The sequence below is a fragment of the Photinus pyralis genome, unplaced genomic scaffold, assembly GCF_008802855.1.
Source record: "Photinus pyralis isolate 1611_PpyrPB1 unplaced genomic scaffold, Ppyr1.3 Ppyr1.4_LG2, whole genome shotgun sequence".
In the NCBI taxonomy this organism is placed as follows: domain Eukaryota; kingdom Metazoa; phylum Arthropoda; class Insecta; order Coleoptera; family Lampyridae; genus Photinus; species Photinus pyralis.
Genome location: NW_022170403.1, coordinates 10,965,641 through 10,986,137, shown reverse-complemented (window position 1 = coordinate 10,986,137; position 20,497 = coordinate 10,965,641). Strand labels below are relative to the sequence as shown.

The 20,497-nt window shown below is 34.8% G+C and overlaps 1 protein-coding gene across 2 annotated transcripts; it reads right to left on the bottom strand.

Annotated features, from left to right (window-relative positions):
• Positions 1-7,052: 7,052 nt before the first annotated feature.
• LOC116162774 (S-adenosylmethionine synthase) lies at positions 7,053-19,898 on the bottom strand. Of its 2 annotated transcripts, none has more exons than XM_031476473.1 (8): positions 19,035-19,898; positions 18,717-18,794; positions 18,539-18,661; positions 12,989-13,101; positions 12,249-12,392; positions 7,915-8,133; positions 7,431-7,747; positions 7,053-7,354 (listed from the first exon to the last, which is right to left on the bottom strand). In XM_031476473.1, the coding sequence occupies exons 1-8, from the start codon at positions 19,144-19,146 to the stop codon at positions 7,249-7,251; spliced, it is 1,212 nt and encodes a 403-aa protein (XP_031332333.1). In that variant the 5' UTR covers positions 19,147-19,898; the 3' UTR covers positions 7,053-7,248. The 2 variants fall into 2 exon arrangements, with proteins under 2 accessions (XP_031332333.1, XP_031332334.1); XM_031476474.1 differs by lacking the exon at positions 12,989-13,101 and adding an exon at positions 13,257-13,369 and having other exon boundaries at positions 19,035-19,426.
• Positions 19,899-20,497: the final 599 nt, after the last annotated feature.

Sequence of the window (20,497 nt, the reverse complement as noted above, 5' to 3'; positions counted from 1 at the left end):
TAGAGATTATATCAGTTATTAAAATACACTTTAAATTTGACATCCTATTTAAGAAAGATAAAGATGTGGTGATAAGTGGACGTTTGGAGACGAGCCTTTCTGATTATAGATATTACATTTACTAATTTTATTGGGGAAGAAGCAAAACGCACGACGTAAGTATTATGACATTATGGTCACGGTAATCATTTTAGGGAAGTTATCGATTAAGAACTTTATTATTTATTAATGGCGTTTGAGTTGTTGCACGCATGTGAAACGTTTACTATTAGCACTACACTACATTCTTAGATACCAATTCATTGTCTTCTCCGGATCCACTTGTTGAAACCCAATTTACACGGGAGTAAGACTAAGAAATTAAATTTCAGTCAAAGTGAAGCGAAATGGTGAGGGATTTTTCACGCATTTTGGCAAATGAAACAATATTGCTGTACCAAAATTGTGCGAATAAATAAATTTCTGGGAGTATTTTTGGGGATCGTTATTCGTAAATAAAACTGGCGGAAGCTCACCGGTTTTCGTTATTAATAAATTCAAGGCTACTTTTACTATTCTAGAATTACGACAACACGGACTCGATTTATAGTTTTTTTCTCGTTAATCTCTCGCATTTAGAATGGACCTAGCCGAATTTAAGTAGGTACTTTTCGTTTAGTGCAATTAAATCGGCCGTTAGTGACAGCTGTATAAACACATGTAAAACGGCGATAATTCGTGTAGATTGATTTATTTGCATTTATGAGCGTAAGTTGCGATGTGATTTAGTAAACAAAGGAAGGCTTGCATGTTTCGAGTTGACCTACTTCCGGATTTTCTCGGCTTAAATTTCCGTTTTCGTCTTCAATTTATATCGAGCCTTGTAGGTTATTGTCAAGATTTATCTAGGATTAATTACGTTCGATCGTTTCACTAATCCTTATCCTTATTAAGGATCATTTTTTCACGTCGAGTGTAATATATTTTGGGTGGGATGTTTACCCCATATGCTAATTACATTCGAGAGCGGTATTTCAGGGTAGAGTAAATTACGTATAAGTAAGCGATTCTGTATAATATTAAGATGTAATAAATCTGCGATGTAGATTGATGAAAGGATAAAGCGATTCTATATTTAGCTTAGTATGTCTGGATTGATCAATTTTCGTGTTTAATTACTAATCATAATTGTCCTGAGAGTGAATTGCTGCTTTGGTGTTTCTTCAAATTTTTACAAAAAGTTACACTTTTTACATAAATCATAAATTTATTAGTAAGTAGAATTGCAATAACAATTATTTACACGTCAATAAATAATAAAAAAATAGTAGATATATAAATATAACAGACACAGACACACAAGTAATTACAAAGAAAACGAACACATAGCCGTAACAAATTCACGCTCATAGTAGATGACTCTATCCAACAAGAATGCCTTAATTCTGTTTTGAAATTGGCCAAGGTTTAGGCCGCTTTTCATTTGATCCGGAAGGGCGTTGTAAAATGCTATAGACTGGTACTCCGGGGATGTCTTGTAAAACGAATGACGTGGTTTGTCCAATCTCAGCTTGTGCTTGGTCCAATCTCAGCTTGTGCTTGCAGCGTGTATCGTATATGAGTGGACCTCGCTGCCAGTTATGAAACTTTGTTTATGCTTATGTATATATGAGACACAATTATATACATAAATAGAGTAAAGTGTCATTATCTTGTAATCCCGAAATACATATCGGCAAGTATGAGTTGGTTTTAAATTAAAAATAAGTCTAATCACTCTTTTCTGCAAAACAAACACACGTTCACGGTGGACACTACCTCCCCAAATCGCAATGTTATATTTAATTGCAGAAAACACGAGCGCGTAATACACGCTTATGAGAGCATTTTGACCAAATGAATTTTTCAAATTTAGTATTAAATAGTAGGCTTTGTTGATCTTCCCGCATATGTCATCCACCTGGTTGGTCCAAGATAGTGCGCCGTCGACGTGGATGCCTAAGAACCTGGTCGTAGATACACTAGGGATCACGTGGTTTTTTATTGCAAAGTTAAATTCGTTTTTAGATTTATATATGGAGTAAATCTCAATAAAAACTGACTTATTGTAGTTTATCGTTAATCTGTTTTTGTTGCACCACGAGTCGAATTGAAGTAGCATTTTGTTGACATCACCGAGTACATCTTGGATTGAAGCACCACTCGCTACCACCGTTGTATCGTCGGCATACATAAAAAGTTTACCCCGTGTGACATATTCCAGTAATCATTTATAAAAGCAGAAAAATTAGGGGTCCTAATACGCTCCCTTGGGGCGTGCCAGTATCCACTATAAAGATGTCAGAAATAGTACCATTTACTTTGACTCTGAGGGTTCTGTGTGTCAAATACGAGAGTATCCACGCATTGATTGGACCTCTAATACCGTATTTTTCACACACGATGTCTTTATGTACACTATCAAATGCACTTGGCAGATCAAATTGAAGGGTCACTATAATGTTGTTTTTGTCCAACTCCCGAAATAAATGTTGCACAAAGTCAAAGTTTGCCGTTTCAGTGCAGTGGCCCGGCCGGAAACCATGTTGACATGCTGTTATGACGTTGTGTGTAGTTAAAAAGGACCATATCTTTGCACTAACTATTTTTTCAAATACTTTAGAGAAAATACTCAGATTAGATATGGGTCTATAATTTTGTACGCGTTTAAAGTTTTGACTCCACCATCAGTAAAATCTTGTCGGGGACTACCATATTTCCTTTGCCGGTATCCATTTCCGATGTCCCGTTCCCTTCCAATGCGCGTTTGAAGATTTGACTCCAGCATCAGGAAGATCGTGTGGGGGGCTACCACATTCTCTTTGACGGTACCCACTTCCGGAGTCCCGTTCATCCGCAATTCGCGTTTGAATATTTGACTCCACCATCAGGAAGATCGTGTCGGGGGCTACGGCTACCACATTCTCTTTGAATTCGCGTTTGAAGTTTTCACTCCACCATCAGTTAGATCTTGTCGGAGGCTACCACATTTCCTTTTTCGGTGCATATATTTATATTACACTCACATTTTGGTGGATTTCGCTAAAAACCTTCCACAAGATTGACTTAATTTTTGGGGCACTTCTCATTGCTCAATAAGCTTCAGCTTCTATTGGCGACACAAGAACGAGAGACAGCGATTCGCGAAACGTTAAACCGCGTGACAAAATTCGCAACTGAAGGTAAAAGGCGCCCGAAGTTGACTACCTCTCGAAGACGCGCGCCTTGCAAAAGGTCGTTAATTTCGCCCCTAGGACAAAAAACAAAATTCCGCCACGCAGGACATGTGCGTGTTTACAACATCTTTTCGACGACATCAATTTGAAAAGAATCGGACCAAAACTGTAGTGGAAGATAGGAAAAAACTGAAAAACCTTCACGTTAGTAAACTACGCTCGAGGATGACGCTCAGATGTCGCCAACCCTACATCATGTAGACCTGTCTCTAAGGTTGATAAATTACACGGCCTTGTAGATACACGTACACCCGTTGCCTTTCTACAAGAGTTCTTCTACGCGCCCACATTTGCTGCCAGCCAGCCAAAGTGAGATTAAAAGCTACTTTTTACAATAGTACTTTGTGTACCAAGGCGGGAAAGTGGTTGTTTTCCGGGGCGAAGGAAGATATGGCCAGGCGAGGCGCAGCCGAGGCTGGCCACTTCCTGAGGCCCGGAAAACAACTTTCGTGCCGTGGTGCACACAATATTTTTTATCCTATACACTTACATTTAAAATTAATCCCTCAACAACGTCCGACCGCAAGCGCTTGAATTTGGATTTGCTTTAACGCGTCAACGTGCACGCGTTTGTTTTGTTTATTTCCACGTTTCCTGCTGACTACGCGAAAAAAATTTTACGAAACGGTGCAATCTAAGTGGGCCCACGAGTATATTTTTTACTCGTAGATTTACCCCTTTCCCTTATAATACAGTTCAACGCAAATTCAAATTCTAGCGCGCTTGCGATTGCACAGTGCGGAGTCACCGAAGGGAGTCACGGTGCAACAGAGCAGAGGTGCAAGTGGAGAATACCGATCATGTGCGAACTGAGTTGACATTTCCGGCATTTCACTGGCGCGTGATTATTTCCTTAGAAAATAACGGGATTTAAGGGGTTGTAATTAATACCAGGCGCATTTGAAATTATTACTGGTCTTGTGTATTAACAAATGTGTTTTAAAATTGAATGTGTGTTTTCAGGGACAAAATCACACCGGTTACATTTTAAATCCTTCGCAGTATCCATGTCTTGTCAAATGTTAGATGCTTTTAAGACTGGATTTATGCTTGGCGACGAAAGCGCAATGGGCACACTTTAAATCCTTGATGATCTTGTATTTAAAAAAAATGTGTTTTATAAATAGATTTATTCATTCCTTACAGTCACACTGGACACATTTTAACTTCGGGATAGTCTCGTATGTTAAAATGCTACTTATTGCGGATAAGCGGTGTTCTACTTACAGTGCAAAGTACATCTTGGTGTTAAATGTATTGATACAGATGCTCGTTATTGAAAGTAAATGCTAGATTATGACTTAAGTTTGAAACGTTTGAATTGGTCAAGTGATATTGGGAAAGTATTCAAATTCACGAAACATTGATAGGTATAGGTTCGCGGTAATTAAATAAATTCTTGAATTCAGTAAAATAAAGTGAACATAGGGTAAATTTAATTATTAAATCAGTGTTGACGATTTTGTTTCTTATTTAATTAAAAAGAAATAACTTCTTTGACATTTTATTACAACCGCGCCATCTAGCTTACATAAGGCGTATTTTTTTTCTCGCCTAGCCGACAAAATTGAATTTTCTCGCTCCATGCGTGCAATTGTCTTCTTTCGCGTCCTCACAGAGGCGAGAAAATGTAAGTTTCTCCTTGTATAGGATAAAAATAAAATTGCAAAAATGCGCTAAAAGAAGGTGCTATTGTTTGCGTTTTGTCCTTCCGTTCGTCCGGACATACTTCTACCGTTGTGAATTACTTCCACGGGAATGGGTGTCCTGGAATTTTTGGCAATAGGTAGCATATACCTTGAAGGTGTGTTAAAGGAGGGTTCCCCCCATGAATTATTTCCTGAGATACTGTTTTTGATAGTAAAAGGTGCATAACTTTTATACGACAACCAATAACTGGTCTTACATTTTGTGTACGAATGCCTTTAGTGGTGCTAAGTAAAACTTTTTGGGGGGGGGGGGGGGAAGAAACACACGTTCTACCCTTCTATTCTAATGAAAGGTTTCTCCAAAAATCCTTCACAAAATAGTATGAAGGTTTTGGGGGCAGTTTTTATAGCTCGATCGAGACCGCGATTAGAGCTTTAAGAAAGTTTTAGGCGGCCGAAGTCGACTACCCCTTGAAGCGCGCCTTGCACAGGTGGTTAATCTCGCCGTGGTTAAGTTCGTCCCAAAGAAAAAAACAAAATTCCGTCAGGAGTTGTGCGCGTTTACAAGATTTTTCCGACGACACCAATCGGACCAAAATTGTAGAAGATGTAGGGAAAAACTGAAAAATCACCACGTTACTTCGCCCGCCACGCTTGGGGATGGCGCCCAGATGGCAGATAAACATGCAATAATTTTTAATTTCTGATCGAATAACACCAATACCAAGTCTGTAGTTCCAGAGCCTTTGTGAACACTTTTTGAAAGCGAAAGTGCACAAAACAAGCACTCCCCATGGGTTAAAAGTACCTATAAGCATTGAATAATAATTATTCAATGATATAAGACTTAAGACAGGAATCAATTTTGTGGACTCGTGGTTTGAACTTTTGAAGCATTTCGGTTCATGTGTTGCAAAATTTTTGAAATTCACACCCATTTTTTACAAAAACTATGTTTTATAAAAACGGGGCACTTTTGTGCTTATCCGGAACTAAGGAACGTAACGGGCGATCAAAAATAAGTGGCGATCGAGTCGCCTATGGTAGTTCAAGTTAAGACGCTTTCCCATGTAAACAAAAATTTCAAATGTGACTCGAACTCGACAGAAACTCATTTTTGATTTCATTGTATATCATGAAAACGGGACTGTCCCTTCGAAATGGGATGTTTGGTAACTTTCTTACTGTAGGTAGTGTCTAAATATAAAAAAAATAATGAAACACGTCTCAGATTTTTTAAAGTTCATCCCTTAAAAGATGTAAAGAGGTGTGAAAGTTTGTATGAAAAATACCTATTACTTCTGCATGTGTGTGTGTCACTGAACTCTCCGATAGTTGTTTTTTTTTAAATTATTTTGTAGATTTCCAGGGAGGACAATGTCGGTCGCTTCCGCCAGTGTTACGTAGGTAATTAGCTGAAAAAATGTCGAAAATTAATTTTCAAAATATAATGTAGTTATGATTTCATTTCATAACAGACAAATTTTAAACCTAATTGTCTAAAGTTTGCACCTTTTGTTTTTCTTCCAAGTGATTATCTACACAAAGTGTCATATTGCACATTGAACACTTGTAGTTGACCATTACTTGCATAGGCAAGTTCTTACAATTTCAACAGTGTAATAAAAACGAATGAAGAAACTACAATTCCAGTAAATTTATTTTTGTTATACAATTTCATATTAACACAAATGACAAAGCTTTGCTCATATGTTGAGATATCAGAACAAATGTAATAAGTCTTAATTACGAAAAAACTATTATCCATTACACCTAAAACTTCAATTGCGTACTATGATTTTCAATAATTTACTACACCACATTAAAAATTTCACATTTACATTAAGACTGCTCCATAGACCTATTTCTAGTTTCCAAAGAGAAACTAATCAATTAAAAAACATCTTAAAAAGAGTTACCACAATATTTTACGCTAAATGTGTAAATGGGTTCAATAGGAAAGGATACAGGTATGCCTTGAAATGCACTATTCTGTAACAGTGAACGTGAACGGCCAGCGCTCAATGTTACCATAGGTTCTACTATACATAAACCGATGTGTTTTCGGAAATGCTCTTTTCCAAATAGATTCTTTTTCGTAAACACAACACAAGGTGTTGAGAAAAGCACGGAAAACTAGTCTAGTAGAAACGGACCCTTTCACTCAACACAACAATTGCAGATTTATGTTCTGTGGTTTATGCAAGCAAACCTACTTATAGCCAACTTCAATAACACAGCCCAAGGTTCAGAGTGCCATCATTTGGGATTCTTGGTGGACAAGGACAGCTAAAACAATTACATACGAGAAATTAGAATAATGATCTAGGCAAAGAAAGTGAAGGTCAGTTAAGACGAAGCACCTTTGGTTGCTCCCACGCGAAACCGTCCCGACCGAAATGTCCATATATGCTGGTTTTTTGGTAAATTGGCTGCCGAAGATTTAAATCTCTGAAAAAAGAAATTTGGAATTAATTAGCTGAACTTGCGATACTATGCATACGCACAAAAAATAAGCATTACTCACTTAACAATTCTTCCAGGGCGAAGATCGAAATTATTATTTACAACTGCCAGAAGTTCTTTTTGTGTAAGCTTTGATGTTCCATAATCAAAAACTGTGATGGACAGAGGTTCCGATACTCCAATGGCATATGCAACTTGTACAAGGCACCGTCTGCACAAGCCCGCTTTAACTAATGATTTGGCTACCCATCTTGCAGCATATGCACCGGATCTGTCAACTTTTGTAAAATCTTTTCCTGAAAATGCACCACCCCCGTGTGCGCCCCATCCTCCGTAAGTGTCCACTATAATTTTTCTTCCAGTTAATCCAGCATCGCTCTTAAACCACAAGAAGGTAAATTAGTCATCAAACACCTGAACTTTAAATATTCTAGATTTGTTCAAATTAATCAGTCAAGGTTTTCCAATCAGTGATTCTCATTAGTAGCAAATACAAAAAACATCATCTTAGAAGAGAGTATTATGGTAATTTAAAAAGCACATACTTGTGGACCGCCAATTATAAATAATCCACAAGGATTGATGTGAACAGTGGTTTGGTCATCCAAGTATCTTGCCGGAATCACTGCTTTTATCACTTTATTATAAACTGAGGTTCTAAGTTCTTCCAAAGTAATTTTATCGCTGTGTTGTAACGACACCACTACTGTATGTACACGGACAGGTATGCAAGCTCCATGGTCAAAGTTATACTCGCAGGTAACCTGAAAAGAAGAAATACAAGTTTTAGTATAATGCAATGCAATGGTGAATTCTGGTGATCAGGTGTTCGCATTTGTTTGTTATAAATGCATGAAGTCTAAGTGTGCGTTTACAATGAACGTATACGTAAGAAATACATAAAACGTAAAAATTTCGCAAAGTTGAACTGTATAGAAACATACGAAGGTGTTTACAATGAACGTAATTTTTACGTACGTATATGTAAGCGATATGTAAGTCTTGCGCATAGTCGCAAAGGTTGAAAATGTTTCAAAGTTACGTACGGTCAAATATCATACTACTTGTAGTATGATCTTTGGTTTATTGTAAACAGCGAAGTAAATTTACGGAAACGATACGGATATGTACGAGTTACGGTTTATGAAATATTTACGTATACGTTCATTGTAAACGCACACTAATACCCTACAGTTGGGTTACACGCTACACTTGTTTAAAAAGTGGACTATTTGCCAAGTCGATTGGTAATAAAAGACAAAAAAAAGGGAAGCTGTGGCTTTGCCATTCTATGATGAGTTACATTATCCGAGACATTATCATTGTGGCCTGTGGTCATTATGCAACAATGTTTACTATGCAAAGGTGCTGTGTGAGAATATAGTCAATGCTGGCCACAGGGAGGAACTGGCGCAATATCTTTACATTGTTGAAAATTCTGACAGCTTCATCACAATAAAATTTGACTGTTTTGTTCATTCATCAAAATCAATCAGATTATAATATAAAGCATCATAATGCCCATTTTTACCAATACACTAAACATGAATTAAATTGATAATGAAGATTAAGATTAAAAATGTTGTAACGGTACATAATTTTATGGCCCTGTATACAAAATGAAAATTTTTATGCGAGAATCCTATGCATAACATCAAGAGTTTCTAGACGAAAGATCTCAAATCTTTCACGCTTGTTTAATTAAGCGGTAGAGCAAAGCGATGCAAGCTATATAGGGAAGTCGATGGTGTCCGTCTATCCGTCCGTGAACATGATAACTGTCAAACCCTTGACCATAATAAGCCTATTGAAAATGGAATCAAATCCAATGACCCTTGGAGTCACGCCTTTCTATCTTCTGGCAAACGCTTGAACATATTCGGTTCAAAACTTTGCACAGTTAACATATACACCACATGTAAGAAAGCAATTGAAAATGGGTCAAATTCCAGGACTCCATAGGGTCACACCGACGTGCTCTGCTGCTTTTTTAGATGCTTTTTAGGGGTTTATTTGTATTTTTTTAATTATTTCTTATCAAGGTGTCTCTAACTTGGAATAAACCCTAATTTTTTTAATGATTATTCTTAAAGAGTATATCAAGCTACAGCTTGATCATTTTTTGTCAAACTGACCCATCATTTTAACATATCACAATTCACAATGGTTTGTCAAAAAATCAGACAAGAAATAAAAATTTGGCATTTGGGTCAAATTAGTAACTTGATCTGCTTTTGTCATCCGAACAAATTACTGAACTATACTTAACTGGAACGCGCACTGGCGGTCTCTGCCATAGAAACGTAGCGCGCCGAGAGAGAAAAGTGCAAGGGGAATTTTTGCCACCGTCACTCATTGGGCAACTGATCATTAATATAAATTCAAAACATATCAAATAGGCGGCTCTATGATTGCGCGAAATATCACAACTTTGTGACACCCTATATAACATTTTATTACATCAAAAAGAGCTCAGTTTAAAATACTAACAGACGGGTCCGAGCATATTAAAAAAAACCTTTGATTTACTGAATTTATTTAAAGTTAACAGAGCGACCCTGTATGTTTCAAATGTCAATGTTCAATACCTTTTTCAGACAAGTATGAGCATCGCTCTAATGCATTAACACAAATAAATATAATTGTAATTTAATTATACAAGTACAAAAAATAGCATATATACCACAGGACTAAAGTGCATCCCAATTCCTCGGGCAACAAACTGCAACCTTGGGATTAACACAGCCTTCGTAATAATATACTATTTCGTTTTTGCGTCTAATAAAGGTTTATGAATGCCCTTTGTGCGTGTGTACATTTTTATCATTAACTAACATAATAAATTACATTCAGAGATTAAAATTACAATAGAATAAGTACCAATGCATGTTATTTAAATTGTATAAAGGATTAAGGAGGTGCATTTAAAACGACACATGAGGAATTCCATGTATGCATTCTCTTAGCTTATTCAATTATTGCCCCCCCCCTTCCCTTCCGCAAAGACGTCTTTCAAAGTCAGATTCAACAACTTTTCATAAAACATTTTCTTTATTTCTTTTAACTAAGAAACATTTTGATTTGCCCCCATATCTCGTAAGCAAGTGAAAATTTTCAATTTTGGTTTTACAAGCGCAACTCAAAAAAAAATTGTCAAGCCGCCTGTGAGCAAGAGGCGAACAGTGCACTTTCAAATTTGCAATGAAGTATATTTTATTTATATATTTTCTTACTTCTTACAAAATTTCTCTATAATGATTGTTGAATAATCTGCCGTTTTCAAAATAAGCATACAGGCTCAGGTTAGGTCATTGGATCTAATCAAACATTTTTAAATAAAACACCCTGTATACTATTAATTAAAAATTACCAAATTAAATTCTTTTTTTAAAATAAATACCTCGATTATAGAGTTTTTGTGTTATTGATTTCTGAACCCTGCACCCCTATCAACCCCTTGGTCTGTAGTATGTATTTGAATCAATGTCTGATTATGGCGCGTTCGAATACAATTATAAAATAAGAAAAGTGGTCTTATTTCATTTTAACCCCTTCCATCCCCTACAAAAAGCGATGATTATTTCAACACCCTATGGTAGTTATTGTTCAACTATTAAAAATTATATTGCTTTCGAACAGAATTACAAGTTTACTAGAACAGAATACAAATCATTATTTTATATGAACATAAACAGTAAATATTTTTAGCGCGTTTTTGAAAAAAAGGAAAATAAAAAGTTAAAATACAAGTAAGCCTTTAATAATTGTGTTTCGTGATTATCAGATACTGGTCATGCCTTCTTGGTGCCTTTTATATGCTCTACACCGTTTTTGAATGTTGATACCAAGCGAGACCAAACGAGACTTGACGAGACGAGACTTTCGAAAGTCTCCAAACACAACCTAACATTTTTATTAAGGCATTCGAAAGCCCTTATTTTAACTAACCTACAAAAATTGTGCCAAGTTTTTTATTACATAAAAATAGAAAAACGTCAAAGTAAAAAAAACTAAAATATTTTTTTTCCGCAAAACTACATTATTTCTGATTGGGAATTACAATTATTAATTATATGTTGTCTTTTGACATTAGAATCAAAAAAATAAATAAAATCAATAGACAAACTTAAGCAAAAATTAAAAAAAAAGAGCTGGTTTCAAGCGGTCGTTCAGCCCAAGTCGGACGAGAACCGGTTGCTATTGTTGAGGAAATTATTGTTCTAAGGAAACAATTGCAGAATATTTTCCACGCTTAGCAAGAGAACACGAGGGACCGGGACGGCGGTGATTTTAATAGAACTGATTAAAACTAATACTACAGTTAAAGTTTTTAAAAATGTGCGACTAACAGTGTTTTGTCTTACCGGTACATTCGAATCTAGTGCACGATGAAAAAGCACTGCCTCGATGGGCAGAAGCAACATATTGAACACTTTTAACATCTGTACCGTTCTGCAAATACTGTCATTCTACAGATGCAAAATGCACCATTGGTGTCCACAGATACCTTTCAACGCCTTCTGCAGGATTGCTACATTACAATTCTGAAATGATACAATAACAGTGCATTTCTCAATATTGCAATCATTTTTGGACCTTGTATATTCCTGAATACAATTTAAGTTTAAAGCTGGTTGCACGTAATGTGTGAATGTTTCAATACACATTCATGAAGCTACATTACACATAAATGAAGTGAAATGTAGTGGTGGAGCATCTCAAAAATAGCACATACAACAGATCCACTAATTAATTAAATGTGATTGTGGTTTTTGAAATTTCTAAAAAGTCAAAAATCGCAAATGATTAATTAACAGAGATTTTGATTCTGAATAAGATCTGCTGCAAGTGGCATAATAAATTAACAATCAAAATTTACCTGTGTTTTTGAATCTGGTCTCGCCCACCAAAATTCTCCAGACCTTCGAAGTTCTGCAATTCTGTGGTTAAGTTTGTGTGCCAATACCACTGTGAGTGGCATACATTCTTCTGTTTCATCTGTTGCGTATCCAAACATTAAGCCCTTAGAAAAGGAAAAGAAAATGCTGCAGATGATTGGTACAAATAAAATAGTTCATAAATGGTTTTTTAAAGTATTATTAGCCAAAATAAGAAGCGATAAAAATTGACACCAAAGTGTCATAAGTGCAGCAAAAAAATACACCCTGCATGCAAACCCTATCCATGCTAATTACTGAATTAACAATGATTGCAATTGTTTATATTATGTCATAAAAATTAAAACAAAAAGCAGATATTTTTAAGTTGCAAAAAGAAAAAACCTTGAACCATGACTTTTCGCCTATTTTTTAACACAAAGATTGTATTAGAAACCCACAATGAAGGTGATATAGCACATATATCGAATTACAATTATCATGCCATTATCATACTAATTTTAATGTTACGATTCACCTTAATTTGAAATGGAAAAGTTAAAATGTCTTCAAATAAAATCACATCACATATTCCTCAATTGAAATTATAAACTGTTCATTTATTTGTGTTATTATTTGAAGACTAGATACAAAGCATATCCAATTAAAGAAGTATTGCACATAACAAAAGACAGAAAGACAAGAAGTAGACGAAAGAACCAGAGCAAGACTTAAAATTCACCTGATCTCCGGCCCCCAATTCTTCCTCTGGTCGATTTTCGTGTACGCCTGCAGCAATATTGGAAGACTGCTGGTCCAAAGCCAACAGTACATTGCATGTCTTGTAGTCAAACCCTGTATAAAATCATGCAGATCTTATGTTAACGTCACATATTATTGTAAATTAATATCTTAAAAGTAAAAGCAAATAAAGCAAGCAGGTTAAATCCCTAATCAAGTCATCACGCAGTCTTATTGTGCAATATGCTGTCCCCAACCGAATCTTATACCTGGTCGCCGGCACCAATATCAGGTTCCTGCCTGTCTACGTGAACTCCTTGAGCAATGTCGGGAGACTGCTGTTCAATAGCCACAAGAAGATTCAATGTACGCCAATCAAATCCTACATTTAATTGTATTTGTAAATTTTTCCATTAACAAAAGTCACAGCCTAATTTGATCATTGACGTAAAACCTTGATCTTGCAAAAAGGATTACCGCATTGTTTATTAAGATTAGCAAACTAGATTATTTGATATCAATTGTGCAATTATTTGTCGATGTGATTACAAAACCTTTTGTGTATAAAGTTTTTAATGATAAAAAATAAACCTTAAAATACATACTATTTACTTACTGATTTTTGTAACGGAGAGTGGAACACATTAGAAATGGACATACAAATATTTAAATGTTTGTTCTTTAGTAGATCTGCAAAAAACTTGTTGCAACTCTGATAGGTTAATACATCAGACGTTGCCCTCAAGGCAAAAATAATCTAGTGGATAAAGATGGAATTATAGGATTATAGGAAAAGACAATATTTGCATTGTAATTTAGGTTACATTGTTTTTAACTTCAAACAAGTTTAACGCCATCTTAGAATACTTTGTTAAATAAATGTCGACATTTCTTCCAATTCTGTGCCCACAAATTACAGTCTATTGAGCTAATTGAAATGAATAACTGAGTACGAATGACGTTCTGCACTCGAAAATAAGAGTAAAAAAGTTCAAAAAAAAACACAAAACATTTTTTTACATTTTTTTTAAACCTCAATACCTTCAATACTCAATTCTGAATTGTTTGAAAATTAAAATTATAAAATTAAAAAGTGAAGAAGAAACAAAATGTAACCCAACACATTACTAAGAGTGTTTAAGTAAGACTCCCAAAAATGTGTAGTTTAGTTATAATTTCTATGTACTTAACACCAAATACACACAGAGTTACTCCATTATAAATTTTTTAATTTTATAAATCCATTGTTCGATAAACATCCTACATAATTTGTTTCTTTGGCAGTTCTTTTCTCTGCTGAATAATAACACATGGATGTATCCATAGAAAGTAAATTTCTTTACAGTGTGCAACGTCTGGTGCAACGTAAGTTCAAATTCCATTGGGATCTCCATAAGGGTGAGAGATACAGTATAGATTAAATAGCGAAGTTGTTCCTTTTTGTGAGTAAAAAAAGGATTTGAAGTTTTTGAAAATAATTGAGACATTACTCAAAAATTAAAAATGTTAAATTTAGTTTTCATTTTCCTTATATTGAACGGTCGGAAAGGACGGTTCCTGTTAGTAACTTTTATGGGCATTTTTGTTGACAGGCTACAACTTTCTTATTTCTTACGGACGCCATACTGGATTTTTACAGAATGAGAAAGAGGACAAAAAAGAAATTCATTTGAATGCATTGCCATCATAGCCATGTTAATTCAGCAAGATCTAGTTACCTGTGGATGTTATGTTGAGAAATGAAAAACATTAAAAAAGGGAATTTTAATAAAGTAGATGATAGTTTTCATAAAAAAAAGAAAAATTTATGTCATAACTCCTCGCATAACTCAAAAATTATAAATGACAACAAAAAGTTGGTTACACTGAACACAATTTACTCACCTTTTCGTTTAAACACTTTTTGAGTCCACAGTAACAGCTATAGACATTGTTATTTTTTTGCCAGATCCTAATACGCAATCGTATTTAAATTTTAAAACACTATCCAATATCCAATTTATTTTTTCCAATTTCATTCATTTCATTAAAAAAAACATTCATTTTCTCTCAGCAAAAATCTTACAATTTTTGTTTTCGAAAAAATTAACAAATATTTCAATTAAAAATCAATGAGTACGAATATAATGAAATATTTGCTACTTCCTTGCTTGTTATAGAGGTTATCAATCTCCTGCAATTTGTGATTGTGAAAAATATTAAAGCAAATTGGTTTTTGAGCAAAAAACGCGATTATTGTTGTCTACTGGAATCTGAAAGTTTCAATTTTTTCCATAAGAAATGGGTTACTTACACAATTTAAAACTTGTTTCAAATGTCATTCACCCTAAATAGTTAAGACAAAGATAATTTCTGTTATCCATCCTTTATATACACAATCTCAATATTTTGCAACGAAGAAATTCGCAGGAAATTTACAACATAATTTCAAATGTGTCCCACATTCCGCTACATAAAAAAATTAAAATTGCGTAAGTACACAGTAACCTTTTATCAGTCGTTCGAGATTTTGGAGGTTGCTGCTGTGTTGATATATTTACGTAAACTTCTCTTTTTTATCTATGCCAACCTTTTGATATCTATTGCCTAAGGAAGATTATCTACTTTAAAGTATGTACAGAAATTATCCAATATAAATCACCATTGCTTTTTTGTTTCAAAATATCCAGGTATCCCTGGCAGCCGCTGGTAGAGACGAGTTGAATGACATTGAATGTGCTATAATTTCAGATTTTGACTTTTTGGTGAACTGAATCATAGGTATTAGCAGTTTGTTATGCAACCTCGCCAGGATGGCTCAAAAGGAAAATTTTTATTAGAACTTTTTTACCCAGAAAATAATGCGAAATCACGTAGTGAAGACCTTTACCTATTGAAAGGATACACCTTGTGTATCTGCAAAATTTTTAAAATTCGACAGTACTTACACTGATGTCAATAAGAGGAATTCATCTAAATATTTTCAAGCTGGTGACACTTTCGGTTATACTGAAAGCGGATGTCAACTTTATTATTTAAAATGAAACTATACACTGCATCCAAGATAAGGCTGTGTATTGTGGAGTAGAAGATACGGTGATCGTCAAATTAGAAAAAAGATGCGCAATTAAACAGTATTATGCTGTAAAGCAAACCTGATTACTTCCAAAGATATGCCAAAAAAACCGGACAAGTTCTTCAATTTTACAGGACATTGGTCCGATAGACGTCTGTATCACACTATTAGAGCGTTGTGCGCGGGTGCACCATCCTGTAGAAGCCAACAGAATTTTTTTGTATTGTACATCGTATTTGTAGTAAAAAACGCTACTCAATACAGTATGACCTTTTTTTTTGCGGGCCATATAAAAAAATAAACTTGATGATATCTCCGAAACGAAACGTTGTATTGAACATCTTTCAACTGTATCTTGTAAAGCTGAAAAAGTGGCAATGAAAAAATGTTTTAAATTTTTCTGTATCTGTTCAAGTAACACCAGAAAAAAATAAAAACAAAATCGGCAAATTTCGGATTTTCTGGCATCTCTTCGGAAGTAAACGGAATTTTCTTTACTGCATGATAATAACCCTTTCATTTCGCAACTTTTCCCTAATTTGACAATCATCGTATCTTCTATGGTTTCCGAAATCCCCATGATACGATATCCTTACATTGGACAAGATATAACACTATAAATCGAATTGAAAAAATCGTTAAAATCAAGTTTTTTTTAAATGGGAACTTTCTACTTTTATAAGTGGCTTATTAAGCACAAACAAAAAATAGTTTATTTCAAAAATTTTCAGTTTTCGAAATGGCTATTTAATATGCTTTCCATTGTAAAAATGCTATTAAGTTTTGTTAGTTGGCCATGACACTTAAAACCGTATTTAATAGCATTTATACGATAAAAAAAAGTCAAGATTTCGAAAACTGAAAATTTTTGAAGACTATAAATTTATTCTTTTATGCTTAATAAGACCATTTTGTATAAAGTAGTTAGAGCGCCTAGGTAAAAGTAACAAGAAGTTGGTGAAAATTTGGTCACTTATTCTTTGAGAGACGCACTTTCTAATGGTCAAAAGAAGAAAGTGTTCCTATGTGCCGTTTCTGAGATATTTGACAGTAAAAACAGGGTGGACAGACTCAGTTTTTCTGAGCTAGCGAAGGTTTTTGTAACAAGACTTAAATGAGATGGGTCGCATTAGAAGCGAAATTTTGTGACGAATCTAAATATGCACGGAAAAGTACATGTTCATGATGAAATAAGTAAGATATTTACCGCCGAAGCGGCGTCTGCTCTGGCGTTTACCGTAAATAATAGGTAGGCCGAGTACATCGCTCGACTTCAGCCGAACGCGCTCTAACTACTTTAAATGGGAAAGGTGCTACCCCTAACCCAATCATATGCTGTACCTATAGGAAAAAAATATCTACAGCAGTTTCCAACATATGGTGCAAACACCAAAAAATTGAAATATTGTATTGACGACCACGATCAATTGAATGATGTTATACTAACTAATTTTTTCTAGATCTTTTATTTTTTTGCAGCCATAGTCAACTTTTGTTATTCCTTATATCTGCCATACTGAATTTATCTGTTCAAATAGAGCTGTTCAACCATGTACAGCAAACCTATCTTTGGTTGATGGAAAATGTAAATTTATCAAACATATAATTTTCATTTAGCAATTGCAAACAATTAGGTAGAATAGCTGGATAATTTCCCTACATATTAAAATCCTACAATATAGATGTGCATAAATGATGCAAAATACATACACAAATGTTTTCTTTGATAATAATAATACTGTGCTAATTGAGCACCTACAAACATAATTGCTTCATACCAAGCGACAATTGAATTGCATGTATGCGATCACCCTATATAGCATAATCAGAATTTACTATGCAAAACAATTATTAATAGAATGCCAATTTTTGTACTTCTCTGCAGGGATTGTAGTTATTTTTGGAAAATGTAGGTCAACTTTTCCAACTGTTGCAAAATTTAAAGCTATTATGGTTGACATTTTCAAATTTGTATTGAAGGATCAATGTTTATTTTCAATTAACAATCAAATTTGCATATACAGGTATATTGTAATTTGTAAATGTTTTCAAACTTAAGAAAATCACAAAAATATATCTACACAGTTACAATTAAACTCTGCAATAATATCTATTCCGCATTCACTATTCAACACAAGGTATGTTATTTATTAGCTCATTTTGCACCTTTACACGCCATGAGCCTGTAACGAGCAAGAAACAAGCGTGTAATGAAATTGGCGAGCTAACTGATTAATAAATAAACATACCTATACTAAGAAAAAGGATTTGCACAAATAAGCGCTTGAGAAATTGTACGAAGAGGAATGCCCCTCTTCTAATTTAAAAAACTAGAAGGGAATGCATACAGTCTTCGTTTACTTTAGCACACTCTTGGGACATTTAAGTACATTATAATTACAAAAATGTGGACAATGCAATGTGCAAAATTTCGACAATTGCAAGTAAATGCGAAATATAACCTAAAAATTTGGCATGCACATAATTATCGCTCACCTTTGGAGGAGTCATCGTAACCGATGTGTTCCACAGTTTCTCTAACCACTTTTTGATAATCGACGACAGCTTTTGAAGTAATTTCGCCGCACAGTAATATCATTCCAGTTTTTGTTACGGTTTCTTAAAAAAGACTCGTTAAAGCACATGTGCTTATCTATTAACCTAAATGGCATACCACATGCTACTTTGGCGTTTGGATCTTGTTGTAGGTGGGCATCCAGAATTGCGTCGCTAATTTGGTCACACATTTTATCTAAAACAAAAACAAAGAATATTAATGTAGCGTCCGCTGAAAAGCACGTGGTGCCAATGATCTTGGATATGTCATATATTTACGAACTATATAATTCACTACATTCCTAACATGAGACGAAAAAGATTCACTTCAAATTTGTTTTATAAAAAGGAAATTTAGCGAGCGACAGTAAAGCGCGCTTAAATTTAGTTAACCGGTAGCCATCTTTTACATAACATTTCGAAAAAATAAACTTACCTGGATGTCCCTCTCCCACCGATTCGGACGTAAATAAAAAATTCGATCCATTTTCCATTTCGTATTCAATGTGGCCATTAGCGTATCCGTTAGTTAGATTATTTTGCGGCATTCTGAACCTAGAATGGATGCGTTTATCACTACTAATCTAATCGTTTGTATAGTTCTTCGGCTGTAATGGAAAAGAGACCTCTGTAGGCGGATATTTAGTTATATACTAGCGTTCGACACGTGATCTTCGTTTATATTCGTATTCAAGACAATCTGCGATTGGCTGATTACTGAATAGCACAAAATTCAGTTTTGATATTTGAATACCATTTTTGCCGTTGAATTAATTGATATTTTTTGGGGAGTAACACTCTTTGATATTGGATATCAGTCATACACGAAACTATATTCTATAATAATAACCTAGCTCAAAACCATCAAGTTATATTATGCACTTTGAATAAAAGTATTTCAGATAAAGATAAGACAAACAAACTAGTTTATTTACATACGCTATTTGGACGTCGTCGACTGCTGCAAAAAAATCAATCACGCAGTCACTCCAATGTGAAGTCGTCACGGTTTCTTGTATGGCTCGCGTCTTAAATACCCTTTTTTATCATCAAACATGATAACCCGACCATAGTGATATACTTTCGAAACAATAACAATAATTTCATTGGAATGTTAATCGCGCGTTTTAGGTTAAACGTAATCGAATGCCTTGAAAATCCCCATTTACCCGCAATTCTCAGTCAGCGACTCAGCGAAAGTTATCTACAAGCAACTGAAGCAACGCAGCATTAGATTATGGACATAAATGTATTCCCATTGAGTAAACTCAGATCCCGTTGAACTATAAGCTAAGCCTGCCTAAGGTAAACCTCTCGCCAGGAAAGATTGCCGGTCACAGAACACTTGATCCCGATATACAATCTATGTATCAATGTTGAACAAAAAGACTTTTCGTTCAACATTGGCACGATTCTATTCCGGAAGTCGTTCGCATCTTAAGAAAAACATAGATTGTAGATCGACACAAGGTGTGCTATGACCGGCCATCTTTCCTGGCGAGAGTAATAGATAAAAACGATTTTGTAAAAGTAGCTAGTGTGAACTTGCCACGTGTGTTAGAAAAGTCAAATTTCAATTAAGCATGAGTCATGACATGCGCTAACGGGTAAATAGTGAGTGTTAAATATTGATAATTTTGAAAACAAGTCGATATCTTGCAATGACGTGACGGCATAGGTAGGTATTTGACGCTTCAATCACTTCTTCAAACGTTATAACAAACTTTTTCGTTCCACTTTGATTAAGGAAATTGTACTAAGTCCATTCATTAACGTCACGGAACCGGGAACTTAGATACTTAGATATGTACGTCTACGGACTACGTCTAGTCTATGTACAGTGATTTTTTTTAAAAGGCGAACATAGGATTTTGTATGCAATGTAATTTCCCCTTTCCT